The sequence below is a fragment of the Thunnus maccoyii genome, chromosome 19 (assembly GCF_910596095.1).
Source record: "Thunnus maccoyii chromosome 19, fThuMac1.1, whole genome shotgun sequence".
NCBI classification, from domain to species: domain Eukaryota; kingdom Metazoa; phylum Chordata; class Actinopteri; order Scombriformes; family Scombridae; genus Thunnus; species Thunnus maccoyii.
The window spans coordinates 21,180,001-21,193,825 of NC_056551.1; the positions used below are offsets into that span (position 1 = coordinate 21,180,001).

At 38.6% G+C, this 13,825-nt stretch overlaps 1 protein-coding gene across 1 annotated transcript in view; it reads left to right on the forward strand.

Annotated features, from left to right (window-relative positions):
- fibcd1b (fibrinogen C domain containing 1b) overlaps positions 1–13,825 on the forward strand; it is a 116,952-nt gene that overhangs the window by 67,554 nt on the left and 35,573 nt on the right. The window contains exon 6 of the mRNA XM_042394260.1: positions 5,890–5,986. Coding sequence (XP_042250194.1) covers positions 5,890–5,986 — 97 coding nt within the window. The remainder of the gene's footprint in view (positions 1–5,889; positions 5,987–13,825) is intronic.

Here is a 13,825-nt window from a genome sequence, read left to right on the forward strand (position 1 = left end):
CAGGATAGATTTATTTACTAACTTGTAAGAACTGTCACACTCACCATATTGTGAGCTACCGCAAATTAAACAATTTTCTGTGCTGATGGTTTTCTTCATGATGCATTTATCATATGTGCTAGGGCACATAAGATGTGATACTGCAGAAACGGTAGAGGTAAATCTGAAAAAAAAAAAAGTTACCTCGGAGAGAGGGGTTGTTTAGGCTTTGTGGAGCATGTAGAACAGCTTGTATGAAGAATTAATTACCTAAGAGCTGCAAGGAAAGAAGATAAAGTCAAAACACCGCAGTATGTAGAAAGACTGATGGAAAGTGCAAATATGAAAGGAAGTTGAAAGAATAACTGCCCCAGAATAATCCTCTATTTTTACTGCACAGATGGTGAACACAATAAAACAGTTTGCAATACAATACCGAGGAATTTAATAAATAACACCTTTGTGGAGCTTTTTTGTTCAATTTTCTGTCAGATAGTGTCAAGAGAGGTGTTGATTCGATCTGTGGTTATTATGATTATTGAGTTGGAATAATAATGCATTATATATATTGATGATATATTATCAATATATATAATAATATAATATTAAGTAAATAATGAATAGTGGAGTGTTAACTTATATTTTAGGGTATCTATGTAAGTAACAGATACACCTTACATAATAAAGTGTTTTTTTCAAACATTTTCAATATGTGGAACCTGATGCATGTGACTACCCTGTGTTTCATTGGGTTCTCTTTTACAGTATATTTTGTTCGCTATTAGTATATCAATATGAAAACACACAGGCTGTAGTCTGTACTTTATTTGGTGAAACACTGAGACCTTGCATGACCCTTTAATAAAATGGCTGCTGTGTCACAGCTGCAGTTCTCAACGTGTGTATGGCTAGCACATCACCTGCCCCACACCCAAACAGAACGTCTGTCAGCTTCTGACCTTGACAGAAACAACTTTGATGGCAGGCGCTGCCCTCTAGCCAAACACTGTGTGTACGGATTTGTCAGTTAGGATGTTGAGCTGCGTCCCAGTGGAAACTGTGTTTGTGTCTGTGTGCAGGGGGGGTGAAATGAGGTGACATATTGGCCAGAGCTCTCAACAAAACACAGACATTTGAGCTGGAGTGTATACATGTGCAACTGTAAAAGTGCACACATGCACATTTATAGACAGCTACACTCCAAGCTGGGCAATTGATTTTCATTTCTCTACAGGTAAAATTGCAAAAGCTGCATTTTTTTGTGGCACTAACAGTCTTTTAAACCCTTTCTGCCATTGACCAGTACTGACCAGTCTTGGGAGCAACTTCTTCATGAGTAACCATAATGTAAGAGCCAGAGCAGACAATACCGTCTGCTTATCTGCCTCTTGGCTGCATATTTCTGCATCTTCTTCACTTAAAATTATCAGTAAACAGGCCTCAAGCAACACAAGCAAACTTTTTCAGAGTACCCACAAACTTCAACATTAACATAAACACCCACGTGCTTATACAACTCCGCATGTATAGTAAAGTCACACAGATACACACATACACATCAAGCAATTGTGGATGCACAAACATATGTAAAACCCACACATATACTGAATATGTTTAGAAGCACACATACAGAAATTCAGGTGAATATGACCTTTTTTTTGTCTTTCTATACAAAAACATGCAGACATAAGAACACATGGATGTCTACATACCCACATATACATATACAAACACTGGACCAACACACAAGTATGTAATAACCTAATACACACATAGAGTCACTCTAACAGCACTGTCACCCACTTCAAAAATCCCTTGCCTACCTCCACCTCCCAATCTTTTCCTCTTGAATCATGTGAGAGAAAATGATTGGTGTGTCTGTGAGCTTTATGTCTTCAGGGAACACACACACACACACACACACACACACAAACACACAACTTGAGGGTCAACATGCAATTAAACCTCAGAGGGGCTCTCCAGTCTTACAAGGATGCTAGACATGGGAGGAGGCAGGGCCAGCTGAATAAGAGTGTTAACCCTAATCTGAACTGAACTGCTTGGTGGTTAACCTGCTGCTGTAGAGTGCAGCTTCATGTGACCACTGGCCAGTTTCATCCTGTCACGGTGATTCACGGTAACAGGTGGCTACTGGTCTCTTTGGTTTTTTTTCAATCAGAACACAAGCCCTGCATTACAATGCTAATTAGAGAGACTAGCTTCAAGAATGTCTTTTGACCTTTAATATGAGAGCTAGCAAAATGAAGACTGTAAAAAAAAATTTACATGAAGAGTTTTTCTTCTAATGGTGTTACTTGTGGAAAAAGTAGATGGGGTCTATCTGCATCAACGGAATAACGCTAGTATGAGAGCATACAGCTATTCACTCTCTATTCTTTCCATATCCAGTCTATCAGACATCTTTGTCATATGTCAGGTGGATCTACAGTACAGTATGTATGCAGCCAGACAGGCTTTGACTTTTTCAGAACGGCGATAATGTGAGTGATACATTGTTCTGAAAGGCCACGGATGATTTGAATAAAAATTAGAGACTTGACTTATTCTCTAAAATCTTTTCATATAGACAGACTATAGTCTGACACATTTATTTCAGTTTTTTTTTTTTGTTGGTATGAATTTAAAAGATGTTTAAAAAGTTTTTTTCTGACATTTGCTTGCAATGTGGTTGGTTGAGGGAGCACTTTATGCCATTTTCTTGCCTGCTAAACTTTCTGCTTATACTCTGAGTGCCAGGGGAAAGAGAAGAACAGTTAGGAATGGATGAAAAAGAAAACCTGCTCCTCATTTGTGACATAGCATTATCAACGTGCAGTCCTCTCTATTTCAGCTAATTTGAATAAGGGGTAAGAGGAAAGGGGAGTAAGATAAGGAGGCTAGAAGGTCATTATTTAAAAGGAGACTTTAGTGGCATGAATGCTGTCATTTTTAAACCTGCTGTTAAATTCAAGACAGTCATGTTTTTTATTACAGTACCTTTATTGTTTGTTTTTTTGTTGTTGTTTTTTTTGCACAAATCCTTGACGTGAATCTCAGCAGGTAACCCAGGCAATCAGTGGGAAACTCCGGCTGAAACAGGGGCAGGCTTTCTCACAGTCCTTGAGCGCCCTGCTGACATATCAGTAACATGATGATGATGCATTGTTTGTGCTGTGAAAGGCCACAGCTCCCTTCCCAAGGTCTTTTGATTAGCTTAATCAGGACATCATTGTATTCATTGTAATAATAACATAATTAACAGATTGTAGGCAATATCAAATCATGTATAATATTAGTTAAAATCATGAGTTTTCTGATGTTGTTAAGTGAACCTGACTGAACAGAGTTTTATTCATTGTTTAATTATTTATATTTATATTTTGCAAGACATAGAGTAAGACATACAATAAATCATTACTCACACAATTTTACTAATTAGTTTTACGTCATTCAGATTCTGATTTAATATTAAGGAGTACAATCCTGTACAACAGTCAAGATAGAGTCCCATGTAAACTTAAGGGAGTTAAGAAGTATAATCATGTACAGATAACTGGGGCACTAGTTTGATGATCTATGTACTGTGACTGGAGCAAAGCCTGTGAGAGTCTTATGCAACAGCTGATACAAATCCCTTTGTTTCCTTATGTATAACTGACAGCTTAATTCAGCACTCTGCATGCTAGGACCTCTGTATAGGTCTCACTGAAAAAAAATGACATGGGGTTTATAGGTTATTTAGTAGCACTAAGAGAGATGATAATGGGGTAAACATATTTAGAATAAGTGTGGTTAGGTTCTATATTTTTCATGTCGGCAAATAAAAAGACCAAACCAACAATGAATTGATCCAACTAATATGTAAGTATTATATAGAGAGTGAGGAAGTATTCAGATGAACTTATACATCGTTGGTTTTGGTCTTTTCATAGATTTGATGGTCTGAATAAAGCATTGTTTAAAGGGGACATATCACGCTTTTTGTGATTTTCTGTTATTTTAATATTGTAATGATATTGGATGTCTATGTGAAACATGGTTAAAGTTTCAAAATATGCAGCGAACATTTGTAAAAATTCTCTCTGAAAGTCAAAAGCCCAGACTTCAGCCTGCTCTGAATGCTTTGTTTGCAAAGTTACCTCTACTTCTTTCTCGTGATGATGTCAGATTGTTTGCACATGCCCACAAATGGCCGTCCATGCCATAGCCTTTGTCGCTAAGGTTGTTGTTAATGTTGTTCCTTGGGTTGTTTGCATTGTCAATTTGCATTTGCATTTTGGATCAAATTCAGGCTCAAACATGTACAGATGTATTTGAGAAGTTTCCATTTAGAGTGAAGATGGAGAAAAAGAAGCTAAATCTTACTACTACTGTTTGTTTACGTAGCCTCCCGAGCCACCAAGGCGCAGCTTCCAGAAGCCAACCAATCTAAAAATAGTGGGCTCCTTGGGAGGGGGGCCTTCAAGAGACAGTATCTAAAACTGCCTGCTTCATACAGAGGCTGAACTGAGGAGCTGCTTAAAGGTCCAGTATAAAATAAATAAGTAGTTTTTGAACTGTAAATCAAGCTAAGATATTCCAGTAGAATCCAGAATCTAAAAATGGACCTGGAAGTGTGCTTGATACATCCTCTTTAAGATGTTTTATCCACTATTTTGTCTAACTTGGATGTAGTAGCTGGCAAGGGATGAGGCGCATGCAAGAAATCTTTGGAAACTTGATTGGGAAAACTAATGGATTCCTAATTTCTACATGATTCATTGGGTAGAAAGTCCTGGCAGCTCTGGAGGGTTGAGATTCATGACAGAAACTGCTAATTTGATGAGCATGAGAGACTCGAATCTTACAACAGAATAAATATTTGGAGATGATCATATCTTTGAAATTAAGGAGGAAATCAATATTCAGAGAGTTCTGAATTAAGAGATGAGGAATCTAGCCTCTTATAGGATAAGGAGGAAAATCCCTAAAATCCCTTGATGTTCTTGATAAGTGATAATGATACAGTAATGATGATTAAAATGATCATGATGACGACTGTTATGAGGATGATGAAGATGATGATTTTGCCATTGCGCTACAGGATTTTTTTTTCTTTGTCTGCGTGGATGTTAAAAGCAAATATGGCTGTTGGTGCCATCTGGTACCTTATGGTATGTTAGGGGGATTAGTCATGCTGAACATAAACTGTCTCAGGGTATTGCCTTTGTCATTTTAACATTAACAAAGCCTTCCAACAGCCAGTCCTAGACGATTTTCCATCTGCATGCATTTCCTCTTCAGGAGCATATTTCTAATTTCAGTTCATCCTCAGCCTGACACGTGGAATGTCAGCACTTTTAATGGATAGATTATTTCATTGGGTGATGCAGATACTTCACCCTCACCCATGTGCACACACACACACACACACACACACACAGTTGAGTTAAATGCTATTTGCTATTTGCAAATATTTCTCATATTGAAAAGGTTTCTAAAAAAAAAAGCCTACTACATCATTTCTCCACACACCGTAGATTTATAGAATTTAATGATTTACAGTATGGAAGAAGAAGAGACATCTCATCTCATCTGTGTATTTAGCATTATTGTATTATGAATATCATCTCTTTTTGGGGATTTCAATTAAGTATGCAAATTCCATGGCAGTTTGATTCAAAGTCAGTCAAGATTTAATGGATTCCTTTTATTAGCTTCCGACAAATTGCCTTTTTAGTGGGAAGAGCATTTGCATTATTCATTTGTGAAAGAGCAAGCATTTATGAGATAATTTAGTTTAGTTCTAGATGAGCTCAGCGACCAACAGTGGGACTTGGAATGACTCATCATAGAGGAGGATTAAACACTCGTTCTGAGATGAATCTCATCTGACCATTGACCTCTTCTCTTTCTGTTTTGGCTGTGTAGGTGATCCAGCGCAGGGAGGATGGCTCAGTCAACTTCTTCAGAGGATGGGAGTCTTACCGTGAGGGATTTGGCAAAATCACTGGCGAACACTGGCTCGGTAAGTGCCTCAGGTGTGTGAGAGTCTGTGTGTCTGGCAAGGTATGACTCATGTACATGTGCATTGTGGCCTGCAATACCATGCCAAGCCAAACCCTGGAAAATAGATGTTACATGGGATTGCCAATTTTTGTCAGCTAGAGAGACTTTGCAAAACTAAGACCTTCTTATAACCAATAGTGACAGCTCCTGTAACATGAAGTCACAAGTACAGTACTCAAATTCAAGAAAAATAAACAAACTCACACAGAGTGAAATAGCAAGCCATGGCAGGTGATTCCGCAAGATAAAGAGACACCCAAAGAGAGTCAGAGAGAGATTAGATGACCCTTCATATCATCAAGTTTTCAGTAAAAGCAGTGCTACTATGTGAAAACGATTTTAGAGACAGCGACAAAGAATACAGCAGCAAATTAGAAGATGTGTGTAAACTGCACTTTAACAGGAGCTGTCAGTTCAGCACCACAGAATCACAACACCAGCCAAAAGAGCAGCAATTCAATTAGATTTTTTTTTTTTTCCATGACAAACACAACACAGTATAATTTCACTTTCCATAACCTCGTAGCTTTTCCACGGTCGCTTTCTGTTTAAAATTTGTATTTCTCAGAGTGTGCCTGTCCAAATCCTTGCGTTTCTTGCTGGCAGCACGATGCATTAGTGGATCCTTCCTCCTCTCAAATTTGACAAGAAAAGAATGCCAACAAAAGAATTACTTAGACTGTGAAATTATCAAGTTTCAAAAGCCAAATTCCTTGTTTTCTCACCACTTCTCATTAAATGTACCAAAGTATTTCTTCCTGGTGGGGGTTTCTCCATAACTCCATCATGGCTCCTCTTGTGGTTCAAAGTTAGCTGTTAGTGCTGGTGACTATGCTCTTGTGAACAGAGTGGCAGTGGTGACACCCACAACATATCCAGTACAATTAAATCAGACATTCATATCACATTGGATTTATTTTTATCTGTTTGTATCTATAGTAAAAAAAAAAAAACAACTTATGGAGGCCTGAAAAAGTATAGAAATATACAGCTAGTTAAATTTTTCCATCATAGCGTGGCCATGTAGCTTCTTCTTAATTGGCGTGACATTTGTTCAGGGAGCAGGTGAGCATGAGACAGTGCCTGAAAGTAGATTTCTCACATCAGGTGTTAAGTATGAAAATTGTCAACCAAAAAAAAAGCACATACAGTGTGAGGGTGAATCCAGGATAAGTGGCATGTAACTAGGAACAGTTGCAGCTGAGGAGTAAGACTCTGTGGCAACAACTAATCACTGTTTTCATAGACATTGCTGTAGTAACATCTCTCTGGGATCTCAGTAGAGCTGCAAGGATTAACCGATTAGTTGATAGTCAGAAAATTAATTGCCAACTATTTTGCTAATTAATATATAATTCTGAGTCATTTTTTAAGACGAAATATCAAAATTCTCAAAATTCTTGTTCCCAGATTTTAATATGTGAATATCTCTGGTTTCTTTAGTCTCTTGTGATAGTAAACTAAATATCTTTGGGTTGTGAACTGTTGCTCGAGATAAAAGAAGACATTTTAGGCCGTCACCTTGAACTTTGGGAAACAGTGATTGACATTTTTCACCATTTTCTGGCATTTTATGGACCATGAAACCATGCATTTTATGGACTGATCGGTTAATCGAGAAAATAATTGTTAGTTGCAACCCAAGATCTCAGTCTCTAATTGTAACATAATCAAACTCTTATCGCTGTATACCCACAATATCTCCAGTGGTATGTCTGAGTTCTAGCTGTTCTTTTGTTTTTTAACATTCAGTCCATCATTAGGGTTTTTCCATTGGTACTTTTGGCTGTGTCGAGTCAAACCATGCCACATTGATTTGCATTTCCATTACTAGTTTAAAAAACATCCCCAGTTGTGCCGAGTCATGCCAGAGATGGACCACCTCCGGAGTCAGGCCAGAGCGCCTGACCTGCCTCCAAGCGGGTAGCGGTGACGTCTCGCTGACCGCGGCCATCCTGTGACGACCCCCCTTCTCCTGCTTCTCCCACCCAAACAAGCATGTGTTGCTCAGTGAGACTAAACCCATGTCTGCGCTGGAGACCACAGAGAAAGCTGTTTTTAAAAGCCTCTGTGTGTTCAGCTCTCAGTACTTTTGTAGCTTCTAACTGAATATCTGTGGTTTGAAGTTTAGTTTCTCTCCGGCGTCCCTGTTTGTACTTTCAGATATCTGCTTTATTTTACTGTTTCCTGACCGCTTTCAGCCATATCAGAACTGCGTTAAGTTACCGCTGATGAAAACATTTCCTGCTGCTGCTTCATATTAAAAGCCTTCCACTGACAAACTAACGGAAGGCTTTTATTATGAAGAATTTATAGGAAATTAAATGTGTTTATCCACCGTTTTACAGCCACGACTTTGACCACTAGTCACAGCCATGATGTACACAGCCTGCTGCTTTCGACTCAAGACAAGTCGCTCGTCAGTTAAAGACACACTTTCAAGCGGGTAGCCCTGTTGTAATGGAGATGCTAATCCCTGCTGTGCTAGGCTGATGCACTGAGTCGAACCAAGTCAAGCCAAGCCAGCACATGTGTATGGAAATAGCCTACATGTCACCATGGTTAGGTACAGCCTACACAAGGCAGTGAATTGTGCTGATGCACAAAGAAGCAATTGGAAAAAAAATTAGCCAGAATCTCAAAAGGAGGTTTTTCATAGGTAAGAGACACTCGTTCCTAAACACCATTGTTGAAAACATGACCATGGGCTTGTTCTTGAACACATTTCTGACCCATTAGCCACCATCCAAGCACTCACTCTTTTCCTCCTGATCCCAGAACCTTCAGGGCTTCACCCATTTAACACATGCCATATATACTGTGACTGCACTGTTATTCAGTGACTGAAATGGTTAAATGTTGAGGGTGACAGCACTCTGAAGCTGGCAAGATGCCTATACTGGTGGTGACTCATCACATCAAACAAAGTTGCTGCAAAAACAACTCAGCTTATGAACTTCATAAAACCTGTCATTAAACAAGAGAGTTCATTGCCCAATCAGCATTCATGGGGAAAATATTGGGGTAATAAGCTGTTTCATATTCTTTTGAGTACATTACTAATCACCAAATCAGGTTGGCTTACTCAAAAACACCAGTCCAAAAAAAGCCAAGCATTTGCAGAAATGTTGTTTACTGAGGAAATTTGGATTTAGCAGCAGAGTGTTAATGAGCTTTCACTATGGAAAGTGTGTGTGTGTGTATCTTTAAAACCTCTCATCACAGTCTGCTCGAGATCAGACGGGTAGAGTAAGTGGAGCTTGAAGAAGTCTATTTCTGTAAAACACACACTTGGTCATGGTCAAGGTCATGGACATGCCATACCACATCTGAGATACTCTCCCATCAGCAGTCTAGATTAAAGCACTCTCTTACACACATACACATAAGATGCTTTAGGAGCAATACTGCAGACAAAAATGTGTCTGTGTGAAGCTCAGCTTCCACGCATTGTGGGATAATGATGTCACATGGTAGAGGATTTGTTTAATTTTGTCTCATCTCTCTTACTTTTATTACAATGGAATCAAGGAATTGTTTCATTTAGGAAATCTTATAATTCAACAAATGAGGGAATTAAGAAGTCTCACAAAGTCACTCACAACTAACTTACACATGTTTAACATGCTGTGCTGGATACAACACATACAAGTTTTACCCAGACAAACCTGTGCAGCCTACAGGCTGAAAGCAGCGGGAAGGAACAGATCGACATTTTGGCAAATACACTTATTCACATTCCTACTGAGAGATGAGAAGAAGATGAGAAGATCAATATTACTCTCATATCTGGAGGCAGAGAAGGTTAGTTTAGCCTAGTAAAGACAGAGGGAAACTGCTAGCCTGGCTCTGTCTCTAAAGCTCGCTAACCTTATATTACTTCTGTTTAATCCGTACAAAAAGTGTGAAAATGACAAATTATAGTTCAGGAAATCACCGTTCCTAGCCAAGAAATAATCCAGTATGTAACCCCCGTAAAACGGCACCTTGTTGTTTTTTGGAAACTAAACTTGGATTGTGGAATGTGTTAAATATATATTTAGAGGTGCTGGGAGGCAAAGCTAAGCTACCAGTCTTCTGGCTGGAGCTGCATTGGTAACAGACAGATATTGATCTTCTCATCTAACTCTTTTCAAGGGAGTGAATAAGAGTATCTCCCAAGTATTCCTTTAAGAATAATATATATTAGAGTTCCCACCCACAGTACAGAAAACTAATAGCTGCTGTAATTTTAACACTAGTGCCACCTGAAGGCAATAAGTGGTACTTTTATATAACTATGTGTGTGTGTGTGTGTGTGTGCATGGTGACCTGGCTCTTAGACCACAACAAATAGGAAGACACACCATGATAAAATGTAACAAAAGAAGTTTTATTTTACCAAATTAAACCAAATTGAAGAGTTAACCAAATATTTACAGTATGAAGTGTGGAAGTGAGTGGTATCAGTAGTGTATGTGATGCATGAGTGGAGAATGTGTGTGTGTGTGTGTTTGTGTGTGTGTGTGTGTGTGTGAGTGTGTGAGTGTTGCAAGGTGCATGAAAGCAAAGCAAAGAACTAAAGCAGCATAACTAAAGCAAAGGATGCTTGTGGGAGAGAGCAGAGCAGAGCAGAACCTGCTGCAGCAGCAGCAGCAGCAGAGTGGCAGCGAGTCAGAGAGAGAGAGAGCTGCCAACTGCATCCAGGCTTAAATAACCTGGGAACACCCTCAGGTGTTCCAGGTCGCACTAACGATCCACCTGCAGAGTGAGCAGAGAGACAGGTGAATCATACAGCAACACAAGATGACACAGTAGGGGTCATCAAAATGTGTTATTGGGATTTTCCATTTAATGAAACACCTATTAGGTAAAATGAAATGATAAGTAAAACAAAACCCACCAACCTTTAGTAGATATTAAATCAAATGCAAAAAAAAATAAAATAAAACACTTCAAGGTGTGACTGTAAAAAATTAATTTCATTTACTGATTTATTTTTAAAACATCTGTAGTCTGGGTGTAACGTTAAGCTCTTTCAGGCATTTGTCCATCAGACATGAGCCTCAGTAATTAATAATTCACAGTATGCAAATAGTTTGGACTGCAGGTCTAAAAGAGCAGGACCGAAACATTTGGGACCGCTGCTGGGTAATTGTATGATATTTTCCTGGCCTGCATAGTTTTTGGTGCTTCACCACCTTCACCACTCAGTGTCCTTGCTAGACATAGGTATGCTTGTATACTGTATAGCATTTGCAGAGTTTATGTGAATTAATGGAGATCTAGGTCTCTTTGCTGACCTGAGGCCATTACAGAGTGCAGCCCATAATAAAAAACGTGGTTAGAGTGCCAGCTAGATCTCCCTATGGTGCGCTGTAGGAACATGGTGGGAATATGGAAAGCCCAGGATTTAGCAGACTGAATTTGAATGAGCCAGCAGGCTACTTTGAACCTTTCAGAGTACCCTTGCTCATTCAGGGTGTGCTGTTGTCTCGTCACCCCCATCATCGATTACCCTCAGGGCAAAAATGAAAAATGGATTCATGCTTGCCTGCAGCCTAGAAAGAATTTCATTGCAGCTATCTCCTCCAGACCAATGTTGCTCACTAATGCAACACGCTACTTCTGAAAATCTGTACATTTCAATGTACATTTCAAAATCAAGTAAGTTATCATATCAGTTTGGCATCTTAGGTGTCAACTAGTTGAAATGTTTATGGATTTTAATTGTAATGTCAATTCTATTGAGAGTAATTGCAGTAATCTTGCCCACTCGGAAAAGGACTCATTCTACTTTTATTTATGATAAAACTGCAAGTGTATTATTTTGATTTACAGTGAGACAGTCTGAAGTTAGAGTAATGAAGGTGCAGTTTTATAGTGAGTCCAGAATAATGATCATGTATGTAACTTCAGTTTGAGATACTGATTTGATGTAAGGCATTAATCTTTGATTTGGGATATATTTCTTTCTTTTCCCCTTTAAATTGAACAACGTCATGCATCACTTATCATGCATGTCAAGCAAGTAGATCACATATGGTCATGTGGGTATTCCGGCTCAACAGAGAAATATCTTTTTTGCATGCTGTCTGTATAACTGTTAAAACTAATATATTGCTGAATAACCGATCCCAAAGGAGCACATATAAAGAGCATAGAACTGGGTCAAAGCAATTCCATTGTTACCATCAAATCTATTAGACACCTGGTCTCCTAGGCTGATGTAGTCTTGTCTACCTGTAATATAGGTCCTGAAACAGTTTAATGCTGTCCCAAAGAGACTAACCTAGTTTTCCAGATGGCCTATTACAATAACATATCTTGGTCTGTAGTGATGAAAGCAGCACTTAAATCCAGCAGAAAAAGGGTAGACAAATTACCTATTGTCATATTCATGTCCTCTCTCCTGGCTTCATGTCTTATAAACTGCAGTTAGTTGTATATATAACAAAATAATATAAACAAAATCCAAAGGTGTCACTATAGTTGGCAATGCTGTAAAAAATGGTGTATTGTAGAGTTATGGAATATCAGTCTAAAGTTGACACAAGCAATTTCCAGTGATATTTGTGCTTTCTTTTATGAAACCTATCATCAATGGAGTGACATTCAGAGAGAAGGTTTCAAAAGTGTTTTGAAGGGTATTTTTCATGATGTTTAGTTGTTAGTTTAGATGGTCATTATAGCTCATACTGTCAGGAGTATGAAAGCATAATTGAAGAAAAAGGTTTACAATTTTTCAAGTCAATATCGTGATGATACTCTTATACTGAACTTGATGGAAAGAAGCAAACAATTCAAATTGTTCATGAATGATCTGCTTTGTTTTACTAAACACTAAACACTTAGCATTCTTGAGCAGTACTCAATTTTATTAATCAGTGGAGCATTAACAGCTTAATCAATACCTCTAAATGGAATTCTAGTTTTTTGGTTCCCAATAATAGGAATTCATTTTCATTTGTTGTCCTACCAACTGCTGGATTGGATTTCTGTCATCCTTTTATAAGTTTGCATTTCTCCCTTTCCATTCAGCTTTTTTTTTAAATATATCATTTTATACTGCAGTTATTTTGCCACAGATAACTCTCTCTGTAATTTGTACATATCCATGATCACTTGAAGCAAAAGGAACAACTGGCACTGATTTTTGATTTTTATTTTGGCGCAGTTCGGGAGAAAAAAAATTGTTGATCCCTTATTTTCATTTTGGCACTATATTCCACACCCAGGGAGTTTTACAGATGTTCTAGTCAGAGGACCAGTAGTCATTTGCATGAGAAGCTGGAGTTGCAACAGGGAAAGCATGATAGTCCTGCCAAAGCTCCGACTATTAGGTTTTCACAGTCTGCTCACGAAAATACACCTGATGAAGCTTTGCTGTTACTCCTCAACAGAACCAACAAGGACTCATTCTCTGCGCACTATGCATCACTGAAACCTGGACATTGCATTATATCTGCCTTTCTTTCTACTCTATGGAGCAGATTGCGTATCGGAGCTGGTGTATCAGGGAAATTAAGGGAGACAGAATCAGCTTTGATATCAGTGAAGGTTGGTGTATTGATGTCATGGTGTTAAAGAAAATCTGTTGCCCTCACCTCCAAGCTCTTTTCATTAACGGTAAGCCATTTCATTCACCACAGGAGTTTTCCTCCTTTATTCTTGCCAGTGTTTACATCCCGCCTCAAGCCTGTATGAGCGAGACGCTGCAGCGCTTGGCTGACCAGATAACCAGTATGGAGCAAGAACACCCAGACTCCCTTCTCATTATTCTGGGGGATTTTAACAGAGCAAACCTCAGTCATGAACT